General features: G+C 54.9%; 1 protein-coding gene across 1 annotated transcript in view; it reads left to right on the top strand.

The window, feature by feature from the left end:
- FBXO42 (F-box protein 42) overlaps positions 1 to 22,126 on the top strand; it is an 85,874-nt gene that overhangs the window by 17,758 nt on the left and 45,990 nt on the right. Inside the window, exons 2-3 of the mRNA XM_054394973.1 lie at positions 9,052 to 9,318; positions 14,057 to 14,173. Of these exons, the coding sequence (XP_054250948.1) occupies positions 9,069 to 9,318; positions 14,057 to 14,173 (367 nt within the window). The 5' untranslated portion in view covers positions 9,052 to 9,068. The remainder of the gene's footprint in view (positions 1 to 9,051; positions 9,319 to 14,056; positions 14,174 to 22,126) is intronic.

Below are 22,126 nucleotides of genomic sequence, written 5' to 3' on the forward strand. Positions count from 1 at the left end.
TGGATTTTCTAGCTTGCAGGTGGAATTTCAGAATCCTTTCTTTTTCATGGGTCTTAGATGAAAGAAAGAAATAATTTCCTGTGGAAAGGCAGCAAAGGGAGGCAGGGGGGAGGGAGTGGGAAAGGCAAAGCTGTGCTTCAAAGCAGCTCTAATTGCCTGTTTTGCAGGGATAAGAGGAGAAGCTCCATGCAGGTGTCCCCAAGGTCTTCTTCCCTCTTCAACTGGGCATGATGCTCAGCAGCAGCAGACAGGATATTGCTCATCCTTTGCTTTCCCACAGGCTTTGTTTTCTTTTTTTTTTTTTTTTTTTAACCAAAATCTCTCTTTTTTTTTATTATTTTCCCCATTGTTTGACCTGTCCTGCAGTTGATTTTCAACTGCTTCATCTCTAACTGGTGCAGGTTTTAGAGGATTGCCAATGTGGTTTTATTTTCTGCTGTTTATTCCTACCCCAAATCCAATCATTCTTACAGGTCTGGCTGAGGGAGTTTGGGGCTGTTCAGCTTGGAGAAGAGAAGGCTCCAGGGAGACCTGAGGGCTGAAGGGGCTCCAGGAGAGCTGTGGAGGGACTTGTGACAAGGGCTGGGAGTGACAGGGTGAGGGGAATGGCTTTGAGCTGGGAGAGGGGAGATTGAGAGTGGAGATGAGGAAGAAATTCCTTAGAGTGAGGGTGGGGAGACACTGGCACAGGTTGCCCAGGGAGGCTGTGGGTGTCCCCTCCCTGGAGGTGTTCAAGGCCAGGCTGGATGAGGCCTTGAGCACCCTGGGCTGGGGGGAGGTGTCCCTGCCCATGGCAGGGGGTTGGAACTGGATGAGCTTTAAGATCCTTTCCAACCCAACCCATTCTGTGATTTTAAGAGAAAAAGCCTCAAAGCTCTAACTCTGCAGTGTAGCTGGAACTTGATGATGTTTCCAGGTCCTTTCCAACCCCTAACACTCTGTGATTCTGTGGTCGTAGGATCATAGAATGCTCCAGGCCAGAAGGGAGCTCCAAAGGTCATCCTGTCTGCCCTCCCCACAGTCAGCAGGGACATCCCCAGCTAAGCAGACCAGGTCTGGTCAGCCTCCCATGCCAGTGGCACCACTGCCAAGCAGTGTAAGGAGTTGGGAAGCATGAGGACCCACCTGAGGATGTCCCTGCTTGCTGCAGAGGGGGTTGGACTCAGTGACCTTCAGAGGTCCCTTCCGACCCAGCCTCATGCTCTGACTCTATGAGGAAGAGTCTGGAGCAGCTTGGAAGCTGCAGTTGCTCTCCTCCAGCCCTAAATGAAGGCAGTGGCTCCTGATTGCCAAGTGCAATTAACCCTTGTGGTGCTCAGAGTCCCTCTGTGCCTGCAGCCCCAGCAGCCAGGCAGGGCTGGGTCCTTCACACACCTTTTGTTCCCTCTCTGAGAACTTTGGAGGGAGGATTTCTTGACTTGATTTTTTTTTTTTTTTTTTTGTGGCATGTGAAAATGAACATTCCCTGATGTGTAATGGCCTCTGACTCACTGCTCTTGCACAGCCTCCTTCTTTCCAGTCCAGAATTTTTTCCCCTGCAGGCTTTTTCTTTTTTTTTTTTGTTGTTGTTGTTGGTTTTGGTTGGTTGGGTTTGGGTTTTGTTGGTTGGTTTTTTTTTTTTTTTTCCCTTCACCCTAAAATCTGTTGACTTTCAAAACAACTCAAAAAAAACCCCAACAACCAAACCATCAGGACAAAAACCCTGCAGGTTCAGGCACTTCTTGAAACAGCTGAGAGTCGTGGAGGAGAAGAGGTAGCTCAGGATGGGAACCACTGATGCCACCCCTGCCTGCAAACTGGGGGCCATGGGGCCAGGAGAGATGCCTGCAGGTAGGAAAAACTTGGCTCAAGAGGGAGGGTTGTAGGAACAAGGCTGCCTGGTGCCTCTGCAGGGCTTTAAGAAGGGCTTAAACCACCCAGTGGGGTGGGTTTTGCTGGCATTTCCACAGCCAGGGGAGGTTCAGCTGGATATTGGGAATGATTTCTACACTGGAAGGGTTCTCAGACATTGGAGTGGACTGCCCAGGGCAGTGCTGGAGTCATCATCCCTGTGGGGGATTCATGCAGCCTGTGGTCCTGGTGCTTAGGGACATGGTTTAGAGGTGAGCCTGCAGTGCTGGGTCGAGGGTTGGACTGGATGAGCCTGGAGGTCTCTTCCAGCCAGGGATACTCTGGGAAGTGGTTCTTTTAGCAGGATAAAGAGCAGGTTCTGCAAGAACTTCACGGAGGGAGAGAGGGGAGAATTGAGGTGCTCTGAAAGGAGGAGAAGGGGTCTGAAAGATTTTTGCCAGCTGGCAGATGCTGCTTTTAGGAAGGGCCAAGCAAACCTGATCAGTGCTGGTAGAGCTCTCTGCTTCAGCTCTGCTTCCATTGCCCTTCTACTGTTTCTTTACCTGGTATTTGAAGCAGCTGCAATTCCTCCCTGCTGAGGCTTCAGGCTCATTTCTGCTCCACCTCCCTTGGAGGGGCTTCAGGCTCATTTCTGCTCCACCTCCCTTGGAGGAGCTTCAGGCTCATTTCTGCTCTCCCTTGGAGGGGCTTCAGGCTCATTTCTGCTCCACCTCCCTTGGAGGGGCTTCAGGCTCATTTCTGCTCCACCTCCCTTGGAGGGGCTTCAGGCTCATTTCTGCTCTACCTCCCTTGGAGGGGCTTCAGGCTCATTTCTGCTCCACCTCCCTTGGAGGGGCTTTAAGCTCATTTCTGAACTCTTAAAATGCTTCTGCTGCTACTCCAGGACCAGGAGGGAGACAAGACTTGGCCCCTTCTCAGTGATTGATCTAAGCAGAACAGGACTCCTTGACCCATCCTGATGAGTTCATTGAGCTGTGTGCACTTTTGGGCAGTGCCTGGCTGTTCAAATCCCTGCATTGTGGCTTTTTGAGTGCTCAGAGATTCATTTTAGCCTGAGGAGAAGCTGAAGGCCATCTCACTGTGAGCAGAGAGCACCTGGAGAGCCAGGGTAGAGCAGCCTTCCAGTACCTGAAGGAGAGCTGCAGGAGAGCTGGGGAGGGATTTTGGCCAAGGGCTGGGAGTGCCAGGATGAGGGACAATGGCTTTGAGCTGGAAGAGGGGAGATTGAGAGTGGAGATGAGGAAGAAATTGTTGAGAGTGAGGGTGGGGAGACACTGGAACAGGTTGCCCAGGGAGGCTGTGGCTGCCCCCTGCCTGGAGGTGTTCAAGGCCAGGCTGGATGAGGCCTTGAGCAAGCTGGGCTGGGGGGAGGTGTCCCTGCCCATGGCAGGGGGTTGGAACTGGGGGATCTTGAAGGTCCCTTCCGACCCATTCTATGGATCTATGAGAAGCACCTCCTGCACTCCCCCCTAAATGCAAACAGGACAGAAACAGAATCAGAGAATACCTCTGGTTGGAAGAGACTCCAGGCTCATCCAGTCCAGCCCTCAACCCAGCACTGCAGGGTCACCACTAAACCATGTCCTGAAGCACCAGGTCCACACAGCACTTGAACACCTCCAGGGGTGGTGACTCCAGCACTGCCCTGGGCAGCCCATTCCAAAGTTTGAGAAGCCTTCCAGTGAAGAAGTATTTCTTAACCTCCAGCCTGAACTGCTCCTGGAAATCACTGGTGTGGGATTTTCTTCCATGCATCTGCTGACTAATTGATTACAGGAGCTGGCTGGGATGCTTTAGCTCTCTCTTCATCACTTTTCTTTTTCCTTTCCCACTGTTGGAGCACGATCAGAGGACAGAGAGCTTTTGCTGCTATGAGATCCAGAGTTGGTTATTCCCAACCTGCTGTCTCCATGCCCTAAGAGCAAAATCCACATCTGTGGCAGGTCAGGCTTGAAGGGTTCTGTTGACAGCCACTTGTCTTTTGGGAGCTGAGTTTCCTGCCAGCTGTTTTCTTCCAGAAAAATAACCCAGTGTGGGTGTGAAGGCTCCCAGGGTGTGATTCCTGCTGCTCAAACGGTTAGAAAATGATGATCTGGCAAAGTTAGCTGCATTTAATGGTTGAAATAGTCATCAAGGGGCTGGGGAGACCAGACACAACTCTGCTCAGCTGCTCCAGCCCCAGCTCTGTGCTGGTGGAGGCAGTGAAGGGTTTCCCTGCTCCTCCTGCCTGTTTGGAATGAGCCTCAGAGCTGCTTTCCTAACCCCCAAGCTGTCATCCACTTGCTGTGTTGGGTTGTTCCCAGACCTGCTCCAGAGGGTGGGATTGGATGACTGGGAAGATTCCTTGGCTAGCTGGGTGTTCATTCCTGCACCTTCAGCCTCTTCAGTGGTGCCCAGGGACAGGCCAAGGGGCAATGGGCACAAACTGGAACCCAGGAGGTTCCACCTCAACATGAGGAGAAACTTCCTTGGTGTGAGGGTGCTGAGCCCTGGAGCAGGCTGCCCTGAGAGGTTGTGGAGACATTCAAGACCCCTCTGGACACAACCTTTAGAGGGATTAATTAAATAAAGTATGAAATAAAGAGGCAAGGTGTCCTTGAGTCTCAAGAAGGGGAGATTGAAGCTGGAGATGAGGAAGAAATTCTTTGCAGTGAGGGTGGGGAGAGACTGGAACAGGTTGCCCAGGGAGGTTGTGGATGTCCCCTCCCTGGAGGTGTTCAGGGCCAGGCTGGATGAGGCCTTGAGCAAGCTGGGCTGGTGGGAGGTGTCCCTGCCCATGGCAGGGGGTTGGAACTGGATGATCTTGAAGGTCCCTTCCAAACCATTCTAGGATTCTGTGATTCTGTGACCTACCTGAGGTGACCCTGCTTTGGCAGGGGGCTTGGACTTCATCATCTCTGGAGGTCCTTTCCAACCCCTACCATGCTGTGATTATTTAAAGGGTAAACAAAAGCTGTTGGGCAGCACAGATCATCTTTAGCTTCTCAACCTCAGCAGCACGACAGATGCCTTGTGTGAACCTGTTGAGCTGAGGCTTATGTTCAGTGTTGTCACCCTGCTGGTGTCCCTTTGTACCTGATCTGGCTGCAAATGAGCTTCTCTGCTTTTCCAGCACAGCTTCCAGTTGTGAAACACTTTCTGCTCCACCTGGCTAGATGTTTCTCCTCCTGTTTTTGCCCAGGCTGTCAGATAGGGACCAGCAGGCTTGGCCCAAAGTGACTGGAAAGCAGCCTGGTGGAAAAGGGTCTGGGGGTGCTGGTGGGTGGCTGGACAGGAGCCAGGCTGTGCCCAGGTGCCCAAGAAGGCCACCAGCAGCCTGGCCTGGATCAAAGCAGTGTGGGCAGCAGGAGCAGGGCAGGGATGGTGCCCCTGGACTGGGCACTGGTGAGGCCACAGCTTGAGCACTGGGTTCAGTTCTGGGCACCACAGGACAGGAGACACTGAGGGGCTGGAGGGCATCCAGAGAAGAGCAGCAAGGCTGGGGAGGGGTTGGGAGAGCATCCTAGAGGAGTGTCTGAGGGAGCTGGGGGTGTTCAGTGTGGGGAAGAGGAGGCTGAGGAGAGACCTCATTCATTGCCCTCTAGAGCTGCCTGAAAGGAGGCTGCAGTGAGGCTGGGGTTGGTCTCTTCTCCCAGGTAAGCAGTGGCAGGAGGAGAGGAAATGGCCTGAAGCTGTGCCAGGGGAGGGTTAGGTTGGACATGAGGAACAATTTCTGTACTGAGAGAGTGGTCAGGGATTGGCACAGGCTGCCCAGGGTGGTGGTGGAGTCCCCATCCCTGGAGGTGTTCAGGAAATCTGTGGCCATGGCACCTGGGGCCATGGTTTGATGGCCGTGGTGGTGTTGGGTTAAAGGTTGGACTGGATGACCTTAGAGAGCTTTTCCCACCCAAACAATTCCCTGATTCTATGCTAACTATTGGTGATTTTTATCAGAGCCACTGAACTTCCACTCTGATCTTTCATCTTGTTGCTTCCCTTGTGCTGATGATCTACAACATGGTCCACAGCCTGGAGAAGCTCCTGCAGAACCACAGCTGCTTCTCACCCCCACCTCAGACCAAGGCCAGATGCTGCCCTGTCTGACCTTTGCTTCAGGATACACTTTAGTGGTCATGGCAGTTGGGTTATGGTTGGATTTGATGATCTTCAAGGTCCTTTCCAACCTTTATGGTTCTGTGACCCTGCAGCCTCCCCAGCTGGAGCAAAACCACATCCAGCAGCTGCTGGCTCCCTGCCATGCTGAGATGGAAATCATCACAAGCTCTACATGGTGTAAGAGGCTTGGAAAACACCCAACCCTCTGGGCCTTCATTATTTTTTTAGCACAGCTCCACATTTTTCTTCTCTTTTTTTTTTTTTTGTGTGTGTTTTTTTGTTTTGTTTTTTTGTCTTCCCTCTTGGAGTCTCCCATTCCTTAATCCCTGGGAATCTGTGAGCTATCTGCTGTGTAATGCAGCCTGCTGGCAGCTCCCCTCAGAGCCTTTGGCTTTCAGCTTTTCTCTGTCACAACATTGAGTCTAAGAAGGATTTCTGACAGGGAGGGAGGAAATGTGCTGAGCAGCTGCTGGGCTGAGAAGTGCAAGTTGGATTTGGCTGTGGCTTCTCCCAAAGATTGACAGCCCCTTGGAAGTCCTGAAGCTGCTTCCTCAGGGAACCTGACAGAAGTGGAGAGTGCTGCTGTCAAGCCTCATGTTTCTGAGCAGCAGTCAGCTGTCATGGCAGGGTTCTCCTCCCTGCTGCCTGCTATTCCCATGGCTCCTCAGCTCAGTGGATGCTGGGATGGGAAGAGCCAGGCTTGGGCAGAGTTTGCATCACTGCAACCTTGCAGCAGCTTCCTTTGTTTCCTGATGGTAGCTAAAAGTCCTTGCAGCTCTGTTTTCTGCTAGAGAATCACAGAATGGTGACCTCCAAAGGTCATCTAGTCCAAGCCCCCTGCAGGGAGCAGGGACATCCTCCACTAGATCAATACTAGGAGAGCTTCTGGTTCTCTCCAACTCCCTGAAAGGAGGTTGGAGGCAGGTGGGGGTTGGTCTCTTATCCCAAGGAACAAGTGGTGGGACAAGAGGAAATGGCCTCAGGTTGCTCCAAGGGAGGTTTGGGTTGGACATGAGGAACAATTTCTTCCTTTGAGGGTTGTCAAGGCCTGGTCCAGGCTGCCCAGGGCAGTGCTGGAGTCCCTGTCCAGGGAGGGGTTTCAAAAGTATGGAGATGTGGTGCTGAGGGCTGTGGGTTAGTGGTGCCCTGGCAGTGCTGGGTTAAGGCTGGACTTGATCTTAAAGTTCTTTTCCCTACATTGTTCTCCTGAGTTACCTTGGTTTGAGTAATCTCTGCAGGTGCAAGCAGGGAGCAGTTGCATCCCTTGGCCCCTTGTGGCCAGGAAGGCCAAGGGCATCCTGTGGTGAGTAGGTCAAGGAAGGTTCTCCTTCCCCTTTGCTCTGCCCTGCTGAGGCCACATCTGGAATATTGTGTCCAGTTGTGGGCCCCTCAGGTCAAGAAGGACCTCAGGGAAGTGCTTGAGAGAGTCCAGCCCAGAGCCCCAGAGCTGCTGCAGGCAGTGGAACATCTCCTGTGAGGCCAGGCTGAGGCAGCTGGGGCTTGGAGCTGGGAGCAGAGCAGCCTGAGGGCTGCCCTCATTGCTGGGGATAAAGCTGTGCAGGGCTGGAGCCAGGCTCTGCTCAGGGATGGCCAAGGACAGCACAAGGGGCACTGGGGGCAAGCTGGAGCAGAGGAGGAGCCATGGGAACAGGAGAGGAAACTTTGTCACTGTGAGGGTGGCAGAGCCTGGAGCAGGCTGCCAGAGAGGTTGTGGAGTCTCCTGCTCTGGAGACATTCAGAACCCTCCTGGATGTGTTCTGTGTGCCCTGCCCTGGGTGACCCTGCTCTGGCAAGGGGGTTGGACTGGCTGATCTCCAGGGGTCCCTTCCAGCCCCTCCCATCCTGTGATTTACATGACAGCATTGGGAGGCAAAACTGTCACAGCTGTCCCCCACAGGTTGGCTGCTTACTGGGAGGCAGTGTCCAGGGATCTGTTTAGCAGCAGCAAGCAGGGGTCAGCTGCAGGCCTTGCCAGCTGGGCACCCTGGCTGCTCGTTAGGGTGGATTTATCTCCTGGTACATTTCTGTCCTCGCTGTGTCACCCTACCCTGGAGATGTTCTGCATAGCTGGAGGTCCAAGGTCCCATGGCCTGCCCAGCCTTTCAGCAGCAGTAAATCCTGGGGGCTTATTCTTTCCAGTAAGAACTGGGAGCAGGTATTGTTGTGCTTTGCTCTGCTCCCAGGTCTCTTCTCCCAGGCAGCCAGCACCAGAACAAGAGGACACAGTCTCAAGCTGCGCCAGGGGAGGTTTAGGCTGGAGGTGAGGAGAAAGTTCTTCCCAGAGAGAGTGGTTGGCCATTGGAATGTGCTGCCCAGGGAGGTGGTGGAGTCACCATCCCTGGAGGTGTTCAAGAGGGGATTGGACGTGGCACTTGGTGCCATGGTTTAGATAGGCATGAGGTGTAGGGTGACAGGTTGGACCTGATGATCCTTGAGGTCTCTTCCAGCCTTCTTGATTCTATGATTCTATGAGTCTATGATTCTATGATTCTATGCTCTGGTGAGACCTCACCTGCAGTGCTGTGTGCAGGTCTGGAGCCCTCAATATAGGAAGGACATGGAGCTGATGGAGAGAGTGCAGAGGAGGCCACGAAAATGCTCAGGGGGTTGGAGCAGCTCTGCTATGAGGACAGGCTGAGGGAGCAGGAGGTGTTCAGCCTGGAGAAGAGAAGGCTTCAGGGAGACCTTCCAATACCTGAAGCAGCTACAAGAAGGATGGAGGGAGACTGTTTGCAAAGACCTACAGGGTCAGGACCAGGGGCAGTGGCTTCAAACTAGAGCAGAACAGATTTAGATTGGATGTGAGGAACAACTTCTTCACCATGAGGGTGGTGGAACTGGAACAGGTTGCCCAGGGAGGTGGCTGAGGCTCCTTCCCTGGAGATATTCAAGGCCCTGGGCAACCTGAGCTAGTTGGGGATGTCCCTGCTGACTGCAGGGAGTTCAGACTGGATGAGCTTTGGAGGTCCCTTCCAGCCTGGACCATTCTATGACTTCCCAACCTCAGAGCTCTAGCCTGATGGACACTGGTGGCAGAAGCATTCCTGCTGCTGTCAGCTGGCCTGGTGACCTTGCTGCTGTCTTTTGCTTGTCCCCTGCCTGCAGCTGGGAAGTGGGATGCCATGGCCAGCTCCTCGGACAGCGACGATGACGGTTTCATGGCCGTGGATGCCGAAGAGAGCGTGGTGGAAGGGACAATGGAGCAGGATGAGGAGCCCCATGCTGAGCTGGAGCTGGAGGAGCCCAGGCACAACAGATCGATGGTGGAGCTCCCAGAAGAGGTCCTGGAGTACATCCTCTCCTTCCTTTCACCCTACCAGGAGCACAAAACTGCTGCCCTTGTCTGCAAACAGTGGTATCGACTCATCAAAGGTACAGAAGCTGTAACCAGAGCCTGGGGTGGGGTTGGGCTTTGGTTGGGTTTGGTTTTTTTTTTTCATGGTGGCAACACAGATTTGGATGCCAGCTGCTCATTGCTTTGTTTCGCTGCTGCTTTCCTCCTCAAACTCAGAAGTTTAACTGCTGCAAAATGCCAGAAAAGCAGAAAATTGGCATTTTAGCCAGAAAAAAAACCAGCTACAGCCTTTGGGTTGCTTGGTCTGCTCAAGGCATTGCTGATGCTTCTGCCTAGTGTCAGGTGATGGAACAAGAGGAAATGGCCTGAAATTGTGGCAGGGGAGGGTTGGGTTGGACAAGAGGAACAATTTGTGTCCCACAAGAGTGGTCAGGGGTTGGAACAGGCTGCCCAGGGAGGCGGTGGAGTCCTTATCCCTGGAGGTGTTCAAGAAACCTGTGGCCATGGCACTTGGGGCCATGGTTTGGTGGCCGTGGTGGTGTTGGGTTGCTGGTTGGACTGGATGATCTTTAAGGCCTCTTCTAACCCAGACAATTCTGTGATAATGACACCAAATTAACCCCTCAGTTGGTTTTGTCATTTTAAAGGAGTAAAGCCCCCAGATCTCCACAACAGAGCAGCTCTGCACTGCTTGTCATGGAAGCTTAGAATGGGTTGGGTTGGAAGGGGCCTTCAAGATCATCCAGTTCCACCCCCCTGCCATGGGAGGGACACCTCCCCCCAGCCCAGCTTGCTCAAGGCCTCATCCAGCCTGGCCTTGAGCACCTCCAGGCAGGGGACATCCACAGCCTCCCTGGGCAACCTGTGCCAGTGCCTCCCCACCCTCACTGGGAAGAATTTCTTCCTCATCTCCACTCTCAATCTCCCCTCTCCCAGCTCAGAGCCATTGTTCCTCATCCTGTCACTCCCAGCTCTTGTCAAAATTCCCTCCCCAGCTCTCCTGGAGCCCTCTACAGGTACTGGAAGGCTGCTCTGAGGTGTCCCTGGAGCCTTCCCTGAGCAGACCCAACTCTCATGGCATTTCCAACACTCCCCATGCACTGCTGACCTTCCTCTCCCTGCACAGCAGCCCCAGTTGCCACCATCTCATGTCTGATGTGGCTGTGATTGTGCTTTGTCTGCCTCTGACTCGGTAATTAACATCCCTAAAGCTGCTCCTTTGGGCTGGAAACAAAAGCTGTGGCTGGTTCCTGCAGCTCTGCTCAAGAGAAGTGCTACAGAAAATCTACATGAACACAGATCTGCACATTGAGACTTCCTGGAGGAGTAGCCTTGAGGTGCAGATCCTGCTCCGTGCCTCTGCTGCGTTCATCCTGAAGCCTTGTGGGGATATTTTAATGCTAGGTGGATGTGATAGGAGAAATAAACAGCTGAAGTCCAGCAGGCAGCTGTGTGCTGGCTGCAGCCAGAGCAGTGTGGGCAGAGGGCAGCAGAGGGGATTCTGCCCCTGGGCTCTGCTCTGCTCAGACCTCACCTCCAATCCTGCCTCCAGCTCTGGTGTCCCCAGCACAGAAGGACACAGAGCTGTGGAGTGAGGCCAGAGGAGGCCACAAAGATGATCCAAGGGCTGGAGCAGCTCTGCTGTGAGCACAGGCTGAGGGAGCTGGGGGTGTGCAGCCTGGAGAGGAGAAGGCTCCAGGGGGACCTGAGAGCTGCCTGCCAGGACCTGAAGGGATCCTGCAGGAAGGCTGCAGAGAGACTTTTGCTGAGGGTGTCTGAGCCAGGCCAAGGGGGAATGGTTTGAAGGTGAGGCAGAGCAGGGTTAGAGTGGAGCTGAAGAGGAAGCTCCTCGGTGTGGGGTTGAGGCTCTGGAACAGGTTGCCCAGAGGGGTTGTGGCTGTCTGCTCCCTGGGGGCCAGATTGGATGAGGCTGTGGGCAACCAAGTCCAGTTGGGAGGTTGGAGGGAGGTTGGAGTAGATGATCTGAAGTCCCTTCCAAGCTGAGCCATTCTAGGATTCTGTGAATGTTTGGAGAAGGACAGAAGCAAAGCTCTGTTTGGGGGTACATTGGCTGATTCCTGTTCTGTTGTGGGTGGGACACATTTTGTTTGGAACCTTCATGAAACACCCAAAGGTTGAAGAGGAGACCACAGTTAGATCAGTGAGAAATGAGGCACCCTGCTGCAGCAGGGGAACTTGATCCTTCTGCAGAGTGAGAGGCAGGTGAGGAACACCTTTGGCAGGCCTGTGGACAACAATTTGTGGACTTCTCCACATCCATGGAAGCATTGCTGGGATTCCAGACATTTTCTGCCTTGCCCAGAGTTTTAACAGGCTGCAGGTTAAGAAAACACAGCACTTCCAAAGCAAGCAGTGCACAAAATGACTCTCTTTTGCCTGTTTCTGGGGCAGCAGCAGCCTGCACCCCTGTTGGAAGGTGGTTTTCAAGTGTCTGCAGCTCCTGAGTCCCTGCTGAGCTGTGCTTGCTCCTGGAGCCACGTTCCTGGAACAGCCTTCAGAGCTGCAAAGGATGCAGCTGGAATGACCAAGCACCTGGTGACTCACCCCCAAAAGACAATCAGAGAGTGGTTTGGGTTGGAAGGGACCTCCAGAGGTCATCCAGTCCAACCCCCCTGCAGTCAGCAAGGACACTCTCCACTAGATCAAGTTGCTCACAGCCTCACCTTGAATATCTCCAGGGCTGGGGCCTCAACCACCTTCCTGGGCAACCTGTTGCAGTATTCCAGCAGCCTCATGGTGCAGGACTTGTTCCTAATGTCCAGTCTAAATCTGCTCTGCTCTCATTTCAAACCATTGTCCCTGGTCCTGTCCCTGCAGGCCTTTGCACACAGTCCCTCTGCAGCCTTCTTGTAGCCCCTTCAGGTATTGGAAGGCCTCTGTTAGTTCTTCCTGGAGCCTTCTCCAGGCTGAACACCCCCAGCTCCCTCAGCCTGTTCTCACAGCAGAGGTTCTCCAGCCCTCTGATCATCTTTGTGGCCTCCTCTGGACCCACTCCAGCAGCTCTGTGACCTTCCTGTGTGAGAGCCACCCCTGGAGGGAGGGGAAGAGCAATCCGAGGCTGCAGTGAGCTGTCAGAGTCTCAGGGGATGAGTGGCACTGGGCAGCTGTGCCATTTTGGGGGCCATCCTAGCAAGAAAAAGGATTGGCATTGCCAGCCTGTATGCTGGGAAGCAGAGAGGTCCCTGGAGGTGAATCCAGGATCCCTTTTCTCCTGCTGAGTTGTTCTGTTTGTCAGGATAGAGCTGCCCTGAGACCCCAGCGTTCAGCTGGCGTTTCCCACACCGTCTCAGGCACCAGCTGCTGGAGGACCCCAGGCTTCATTTTGTTAAAAAACTTCCTGCTTTCTCTCCTGCATTTCTTGCCTGGAGGTGGTTCCTGGCACAGTCAGCAAATCATTGGAGAGGAAGGGGAAAAAAAAAAACACCCAAACTGCTGGCAGGTTGTGGCAGCCTCAGTGCGAGGGCTGCCGGAGTGCAGCTGAGCTGCTGCTGGTGTAAAGCTTCCCCAGGGAAGTTTCCTTCCACAGGGAGCAGAGCCTGGTCCCTTTCAGCAGGATCACAGCCATGTGAGCTCCATCCACAAAGTCAGCTGCAGCTCTGGGGCTGCATGGAGGAGCTGTGCTGGGCCAGATCCACTGCCTCACCTGGACAAGGAGGGTTTTCACCTAAGACACTCAGCACTGCTGTGTCCTCTCATAATCATAGAATTGTTTTGGTAGGAAAAGACCTCTAAGATCATTGAGTTTCTGCTCAGACCTCACCTGGAGTGCTGTGTTCAGCTGTGGGACCCCCAACACAAGAAAGACATGGACCAGCCTTAGCAGATCTGGAGCCCACAAAGGTGGTCAGAGGGCTGGGAACCTCTCCTGTGGGGACAGGCTGGGAGAGTTGGGGTTGTTCAGCCTGGAGGGGAGAAGGCTCCAGGAAGACCTTAGGGCTGCATTTCAGTATTTGAAGGGGAGCTACAGGAAGGCTGAGGAGGGACTGTTTAGAAGGGCCCATGAACCCTCCAAGGTCATCTTGTCCAACACCCCTGCACCCAGCAGGGACACCTCCAACTAGATCAGGCTGCCCAGGGACACATAAATCCAATCTTGAATGTCTCCAGGGATGGGGCCTCAGCCACCTCCCTGGGCAGCCTGTTCCAGTCTCTCCCCACCCTCACTCTGCAGAACGTCCTCCTGATGTCCAACCTCAATCTCCCCTGCTCCAGTTTCAATCCATTTCCCCTTGGCCTATCCCCACAGCCCTTCTGAACAGTCCCTCCCCAGCCTTCCTCTAGCCCCCTTCAGATACTGAAATGCAGCTCTGAGGTCTCCCTGGAGCATTCTCTTCTCCAGGCTGAACAGCCCCAACTCTCTCAGCCTGTCCTCACAGCAGAGGTTCTCTCCAGCCCTCTGATCCTCTTGGTGGCCTTCTCTGGACCCTCTCCAGCAGGTCCATGTCTCTCTTGTGTTGGGGACCACAGAGCTGGACACATTACTCCAGGTGAGGTCTCAGCAGAGCCAAGCAAAGCAGAGGGGCAGAATCACTTCTCTCCACCTTTCACAGAGACTTTCCTTTCCCCAGCTGGAGCTGACAGAGTGGCAGCAGTGTGGATGTGTTCAGTGAGCTTTGCTGATCCCCTCCCTGCTCTTTATCCTCTTTAATCCTCCCCATTTCCCCCAGCATGTTGATAACCTAAGCACAGAGCTGCTGCAGAGCTGCTGTCACGCTGCTTGTGCAACCTTGCAGGCAGGGCTCCTTCCTCATGTTCCCCAACTTCTGCTGACACCTTGGTTTGTTTCCCTCCTAGGTGTGGCCCATCAGTGCTACCATGGCTTCATCAAAGCAGTGCAGGAAGGAAACATCCAGTGGGAGAGTCGCACCTACCCCTACCCCGGCACCCCCATCACCCAGCGCTTCTCCCACAGTAAGTAGCTCTGCTCGAATCCTGGGGTCAGTCTGGGCACCCTCACTCCAAGGAGGACATTGAGGTACTGCAGTGGGTCCAGAGAAGGGCAAGGAAGCTGGGGAAGGGTCTGGAGAACAGGGCTGGGGAGGAGCAGCTGAGGGACCTGGGGGTGTTGAGCCAGAGGAGGCTGACGAGAGACCTCACTGCTCTCCACAACTCCCTGAAAGGAGGCTGGAGTGAGGTGGGGGTTAATCTCTTCTCCCAGGGAACAAGTGATGGGACAAGAGGAAATAGCCTCAAGTTGCTCCAGGGGAGGTTTAGGTTGGACATGAGGAACAATTTCTTCCCCTTGAGGGTTGCCAAGGCCTGGCCCAGGCTGCCCAGGGCAGTGCTGCAGTCCCCATCCCTGGAGGGGTTTCAGAACCCTGGAGCTGTGGTGCTGAGGGCCATGGTTTGGTGGTGCCCTGGCAGTGCTGGGGTAAGGGTTGGATTTGATGAACTTAAGGGTCTCTTCCAGCCAAACTGACTCTGTGGTCTGTGCTGGGGAGCTGCAGCCAAGGGCTGTGCACTGTGTCCCCTGGGATCCAGCAGTGCCACTCGTGGCTGTCCCCATGCAGAGCTGCAGCCTGTTGCTGTACCTCCCTGCTCTGCCAGCACCAGCACTTGACACAAGGATTCAGTAGCTGCTCACCATGGATATTGGCTTCTGGCTCCTAGGAAGAATTCCTGGAGCTAGGGTAGGATCTTGGCTTCCTGGTTTTGCAGGTTTTACACAGAGGTTTCTTTCCACAGCCCCCTTTGGAGGCTGAGCTTTGTGTCCCCTGCGATAGAAACCTCCCTCAGCAGGGACTTGACTCTTGTGGCTATCAAAGCCACTGGGTTTGCTTACCCACAGCACTCAGGGATGTCCACTGGCTGCTTCTCCATCATCATCACCTGTGAGCAATATGATGTGGAGGAGGCTGAGCATGGCTTGCCTCAAAAGAAAACCCAGAGCTGCACATGAAGAGCAAAGACGTTTGGTGACAGAACAAAGCAGTTCAGTCAAAATGCTGCTGCTCTTCTTTACACATAGGTCAGGGCAGTCCTTGAAAGCAGGCTGGGGGATGGTGAGGTTGAGAGCAGCCCTGCAGAAAAGGCCTTGGGGGTGCTGCAGGGTGAGAAGCTGGACAGGAGCCAGCAATGGGCACTGGCAGCACAGAAGGCCAGGGACAGCCTGGGCTGCAACCAGAGCAGTGTGGCCAGAGACAGAGAGAGAGGATCCTGCCCCTCTCCTCTGCTCTGGGAGACCTCACCTGCAGGGCTGGGGCCAGCTGTGGGGCCCTCAACACAAGAAGGATGTGGACCTGATGGAGCAAGTCCAGAGGAGACACAAAGATGATTCAGGGGCTGGAGAACCTCATCTGTGAAGACAGGCTGGGAGAGTTGGGGCTGTTCAGCCTGGAGAAGAGAAGGCTCTGGGGAGACCTTAGAGCAGCCTTCCAGTACTGAAAGGGGCTACAGGAGAGCTGGGGAGGGGCTGTTCAGAAGGGTCTGTGGGGGATGAGGGACAATGGTTTGAAACTGGAGCAGGGGAGATTAAGGTTGGACATCAGGAGGAAGTTCTGCACAGTGAGTAGTGGAACACAAACAGTTGCCCAAAGATCTGGCTGAGGCCCCATCCCTGCAGACATTCAAGATTGGATTTGCTGTGTCCCTGGGCAGCCTGCTCTGGTTGGAGGTGTCCCTGCTGACTACAGGGGGGGTTGCACAAAATTACCTTTGAGGGTCCCTTCCAACCCGATGCAATCTGTGAATCTCTTAGTGTAGGGCTGAACTTTTTGCCCTGCTTCCAGTTTCCTGGCAGAGAAGACAAAAAAGTATTTCCCTCAAGAGAAAGAGGCCTCACTAAGATGAGGTTGGTTGTGCTGCAGTGGCACAGAGCTGCCTCAGCAGCTATGACAAAAATTCAGCCCTCGTGGTGTTGTTGCTGGGTCAGGCAGTCCTTCAGGGAGCAGACTGTGGTTCTTCTGAAGGTGAATAACCATGGTGTGAATGTCATCCTGGCCTGGATCAGGAATGGTGTGGCCAGCAGGACAAGGGAGGTTATTCTGCCCTGTGCCCAGCACTGCTCAGGCCACACCTTGAGTGCTGTGTCCAGTCCTGGGCTCCTCAATTCAAGAGAGATGTTGAGGTGCTGGAAGGTGTCCAGAGAAGGGCAACAAGGCTGGGGAGGGGTCTGGAGCACAGCCCTGTGAGGAGAGGCTGAGGGAGCTGGGGGTGTTCAGCCTGGAGAAGAGGAGGCTCAGGGCAGACCTCATTGCTGTCTACAGCTCCCTGAGGGGAGGTTGTAGCCAGCTGGGGGTTGGGCTCTGCTCCCAGGCACCCAGCAGCAGAAGGAGGGGACACAGTCTCAAGCTGTGCCAGGGGAGGTCTAGGCTGATGTTAGGAGGAAGTTCTTCAGGGAGAGAGATTTGCCATTGGGATGTGCTGCCCAGGGAGGTGGTGGAGTCACCATCCCTGGAGATGTTCAAGAGCAGCCTGGAGGAGTCTCTTAGTGCCATGGTCTGGTTGATTGGATAGGGCTGGGGGATAGGTTGGGCTGGAGCATCTTGGAAGTCTCTTCCAACCTGGCTGATTCTGTGATTCTGTGGTGTGCTTCCAGGAGCAAACTTCATATTCCCAACTTATGGCTTAGGAAGCAGGCAAGGCACAGCCTCCTGCCAAGGCAAGTCCAGGAATCATTGAACCATAGAATCAAGTTGATTGGAAAAGACCTTTAAGGTCATTGAGTCCAACCATTTGCCCTCAGCACCACATCTCTATGGCTTTTAAACACCTCCCGGGATAGGGATTCAACCACCTCCCTGGGCAGCCTGTTCCAGGAGACACTGTGGGAAGCTGTGGTGATGTCACTGTGCTCACCAAAGATTTCCTTCTCCTCCTGAAGAATGAAAAGCCACCACTGTTCATCCCTTGGGTTTTAGCTGCTGTGTTAGTGAAGAGATAATGAGCTGGGAGAGGGGAGATGGAGGCTGGAGATGAGGAAGAACTTCTCTGCAGTGAGGCAGACACTGGAAGAGGTTGCCCAGGGAGGCTGTGGCTGCCCCCACCCTGGAGGTGTTCAAGGCCAGGCTGGATGAAGCCTTCAGCAACCTGGGCTGGTGGGAGGTGTCAGATCCTGGCAGGCTGCTCTAAAGTCTCCCTGGAGCCTTCTCTTCTCCAGGTTGAACGATCCCAACTCTCATCCTGGCCTCCCAGCAGAGCCCTTCCAGCCCTGCCAGCATTGCTGTGGCCTCTGGCCCCACTCCAACAGGTCCCTGTCTGTGCTGTGCTGAGGGCTCCAGAGCTGCCCCAGCACTGCAGGGGGGGTCTCAGCCAAGCAGAGGGCAGAATCCCCTCCCTGGCCCTGCTGCCCATGCTGCTGGGGAGCAGCCCAGCAAATGCTGTCAGTGTCCTGGCTGTGGGCAGCCTCCAGTCGCTGCAGAAGCCTTCTCCAGGCACTTTGCACACGGAAGGCTGATCTGGATTAACTTGTTTGCTGACTTCTCCTGACGGTTGGAAGCAGTTCTCCAGCTCTCTGCTCTCTCCTTTCATTACAACAAAGCCTTGAGTGCTGGTGGGTGGACTGCCAGCGTGACATCAAAGCCACAAATCACTCAAGACAAAAATTCCACCACCGGTCACGAAAAGCAGCAATTCAAACCACCTCAGAGCCTCTGCCCTGTGGTGAGCTGAGGTGATGTCAGAACAGGAGGTTTGGGGGAGGAGGGGGGAGAGTGTTAGGGAGGACTCACAAAGCCCATTCCTTAGGGGTGAATCACCAGGTTTTGTGGGAAGATGTCACCCAGCAGGCACTGGAAGTCAAGAGGCAATGGTAGCTGGCATCAAAGAGGAGGCTACAGCTTATCTCTCCTCCAAGATGAATTAGAAATAGCCCAGAAGTGCTCACATGGAGCAGAAGAGGCCAAGTGAGAGGATTTTAAATGGTTGGAGGTCACCATGGCTCCTCTCCGTGGTGGAGGGAGTGCCAGAACAACTGTTTGATAAGGAATAATAAACGGCAGCTACCTCCTCTTTGGGGGGAGGGAGCACTCAGGGAGCTCTTTGATCTCTTGATAACAAACTTTATGGATGGGCTGGGGGTTGTCTGCAAGAGCCTGCAGTGACAGGACGAGGGGGCAACAGCTTTGAGCTGGCAGAGGGGAGGTGCAGGACTGTTGAGACCTTTGAGATCATCAAGTGCAGCTGCAGCTTTGGGTTTCTTCTGGAGCCTCTATTATTACAAGAAGGAGCTGGAGGTGCTGGAAGGTGTCCAGAGAAGGGCCATGAGGGTGAGCAGAGGGCTGGAGCTGCTCTGCTATGGGGACAGACTGAGAGAGTTGGGGTTGTGCAGGCTGGAGAAGAGAAGGCTCCCAGGAGACCTTCTTGTGGCCTTCCAGGATCTGAAGGGGGCTCCAAGAAAGCTGGGGAGGGACTTTTGAGGGTGTCAGGGAGTGATAGGACTGGGGGGGATGGAGCAAAACTAGAAGTGGGGAGATTCAGACTGGATTTGTTCACCATGAGAGTGGTGAGAGCCTGGCACAGGTTGCCCAGGGAGGTGGTGGAAGCCTCATCCCTGGAGGTTTTTGCAGCCAGGCTGGATGTGGCTGTGAGCAACCTGCTGTGGTGTGAGGTGTCCCTGCCCATGGCAGGGGGGTTGGAACTGGCTGAGCCTTGAGGTCCCTTCCAACCCTGACAATTCCATGATTCTTGCTGAACACATCACTTCCAGCTTACTCCACCTTTAATGAAGAGGATTTTCCCTCAACAAAAAAAATAATTAACATTTTTTTTCCCCAAAATGTTTTCCATCTGAGCTCACTCTTAAGGGAGAGTTTCAGCCTGGAGATCATAGAATGGTTTGGGTTGGAAGGACTTAGTGTGCAGGTTAGGAAGAAACTCTTCCCAGAGAGGGTGGGGAGACACTGGAACAGGTTTCCCAGGGAGGTTGTGGATGCCTCTTGCCTGGAGGTGTTCAAGGCCAGGCTGGATGAGGCCCTGAGCAAGCTGGGCTGGTGGGAGGTGTCCCTGCCTATGGCAGGAGCTTGGAGCTGGATGATCTTTGAGGTCCCTTCCAACCTGATGCATTTCAGGGTTCTGCAGGCTGCAGAGCTCAGTGATGTGATTTGTTAGCTCCAGCTCCCAGGAGCCCACACTCCACACCTAGAGCTGCCTACTACAAAGGTGCTGCCTGCTAGGAGGCATGAGGTGCCTACTACAAAGCCTGTATCTGGGGTTTAATGTGTACCTGGTCTTTGTAGCAGGCACCTCAAGCTTTCCTAACCCTAGCTGTGAGGCTACAAACATAGCAGGGCTCTGACTCATGTGGTTAAATAACTGCCCGTGGTGGGAGAGTGCAGGAATGCAGACAGGGAAAAGCAGCAGAGGAATCCTGCCCCTCCTGCCAGGAATATTGATCCTTTGATGGCAGAGTGACTCATTTGACATACTGATTGCTGGAGTTTTTTTTTTTTTTCCGTGGAGTCCTTGGAGCATGGCACCACCAGGCTGATTAATTAAAGCAATCTCCTGGGTTTACCCTAAGAAGCAAAGGTGAGGGACAAGCTGGAATGTTGTTTGGTTTCCAGGATGGGCTGCTCTGCTACCCCAGCTACAGCTCCTTTGCTCACTGCCTCACTGCACTGGACTGCACTGAGCCCCTGCACTGCCAGGAGAAGGAAAAGAGAGGTTTAGAGAGTAAGGAGAGATGTGTCACACCTTGAATCCTGGGTTCAGTTTTGGGCACCTCACTCCAAGAAGATGAACCAGCATGTGGCCAAGGAGGCCACCAGCAGCCTGGCCTGGATCAGCAATGGTGTGGCCAGCAGGACTAAGACAGGGACTGTTACCCTGTACTGGGCACTGGTGAGGCCACACCTTGAGTCCTGGGTTCAGTTTTGGGCTCCTCACTCCAAGAAGGACATTGAGAGGCTGGAGCAGGGCCAGAGAAGGGCAGGGAAGCTGGGGAAGGGTCTGGAGAAGAGGGCTGGGGAGGAGCAGCTGAGGGAGCTGGGGGTGTTGAGCCTGGAGAAGAGGAGGCTGAGGGGAGAGCTCATTGCTCTCTACAGCTCCCTGAAAGGAGGTTGCAGTCAGGTGGGGGTTGGGCTCTTCTACCAAGGAACAAGCAATAGGACAAGAAGAAATTGTCTTAAGTTGTCCCAGGTTAGCCATGAGGAACAATTTTTTCCCCTTGAGGGTTGTCAAGGCCTGGCCCAGGCTGCCCAGGGCAGTGCTGCAGTCCCCATCCCTGGAGGGGTTTCAAAGCTGTGGAGCTGTGGTGCTGAGGGCCATGGTTTGGTGGTGCCCTGGCAGTGCTGGCTTCAGGACTGAACTTGAAGATCTTAAAAGGTCTGTTGCATCCCAAGTGTTTCTGTTTCTCTGATGAGGGCTGTGTTTTCCTCCTGCAGATGTGGAGAGCTGGGCCTTGGCACATTTTTGTCATGCCCCAACTCGCAGCGTGGTTGGCACAGAGGGTGGCAGGCAGCAGTGCTGGCCCCTGCCCACCGCAGCCTTCCCTGCTCCCCGCAGCCTTCCTTCCCCCTGCAGCCTCCCTGCTCCCCACAGCCTCCCTGCTCCCCGCAGCCTCCCTGCTCCCCGCAGCCTCCCTGCTCCCCACAGCCTCCCTCCCTCGCTCTCCCCGCAGCCTCCCTGCTCCCCACAGCCCTCCCTGCTCCCCACAGCCTCCCTGCTCCCTGCAGCCTCCCTGCTCCCCACAGCCTCCCTGCTCCCCACAGCCTCCCTGCTCCCTGCAGCCCTCCCTGCTCCCCACAGCCTCCCTGCTCCCCACAGCCTCCCTGCTCCCCGCAGCCTCCCTGCTCCCCACAACCTCCCTGCTCCCCACAGCCTCCCTGCTCCCTGCAGCCCTCCCTGCTCCCTGCAGCCTCCCTGCTCCCCACAGCCCTCCCTGCTCCCTGCAGCCCTCCCTGCTCCCTGCAGCCCTCCCTGCCCCTGCAGCCCTCCCTGCTCCCTGCAGCCCTCCCTGCTCCCTGCAGCCCTCCCTGCTCCTGCAGCCCTCCTTGCTCCCCACAGCCTCCCTGCTCCCCACAGCCCTCCCTGCTCCCCACAGCCTCCCTGCTCCTGCAGCCCTCCCTGCTCCTGCAGCCCTCCCTGCTCCTGCAGCCCTCCCTGCCCCCCGCAGCCCTCCCTGCCCCCCGCAGCCCTCCCTGCCCCTGCAGCCCTCCCTGCCCGGTGCCCGCTGCCAGGCACGGCTGGGCGTGAGGAGGTTACATCCAGAGCCCAGCCCCACGGTGGAGGGAGCTGTGCCAGCACCTCAATGGACCCTGCTTGGCATAGGCCTCCTGGGAACGCCAAGGCCCAGGGCTGAGACCCCAGCAGTGCCATTTGCAGCCAAGGCTGCACAGCAGAGAGACTTCTGCAGCCAAGCTGCCTCTTCCCCCTTGCTCCCGTGGGGAATGTGACCTTTGAACTTGGAGGGGTTGCTTTATTTGATGTCCTCCACGGTTAGAAGGTCACTGCCCTTTAATTAGTACAAGGGGCAGGAGCTATGCCTTCAGTTTCCCCTTCCCAGTTGATCTTTATTTCGTTTATCTCATGCTCCAGGCAAAAGTCTCTGATGCTTTCAAAGGGGAAACAGGAACGAGAGCCAGCCAGCTCTGAGCTCTCTTTGGTTAGCACCTTCCTCAAAACATCAGAAATCAGGGCAGTCCCAAGCACAAACCCAGGCTGGGCAAGGAGTGGCTCAGGAGCAGCCTGGAGGAGAAGGCTTTGGGGGTGTCAGTTGGTGACAAACCCCCCAGGAGCCAGCAGTGGTCCCTGGCAGCCCAGAGCCAGCTGAGTGCTGAGCTGCATCCAGAGCAGGAGAGCAGCAGCACAGGGAGGGGATTCTGCCCCTCTGCTCTGCTCTGCTCAGACCCCACCTGCAGCACTGCCTCCAGCTCTGGGGCCCCCAGCACAACAGAGACTTGGAACTGTTGGTACAGGTCCAGACAA

Source organism: Indicator indicator, chromosome 32 (assembly GCF_027791375.1).
Source record: "Indicator indicator isolate 239-I01 chromosome 32, UM_Iind_1.1, whole genome shotgun sequence".
Classification (NCBI taxonomy): domain Eukaryota; kingdom Metazoa; phylum Chordata; class Aves; order Piciformes; family Indicatoridae; genus Indicator; species Indicator indicator.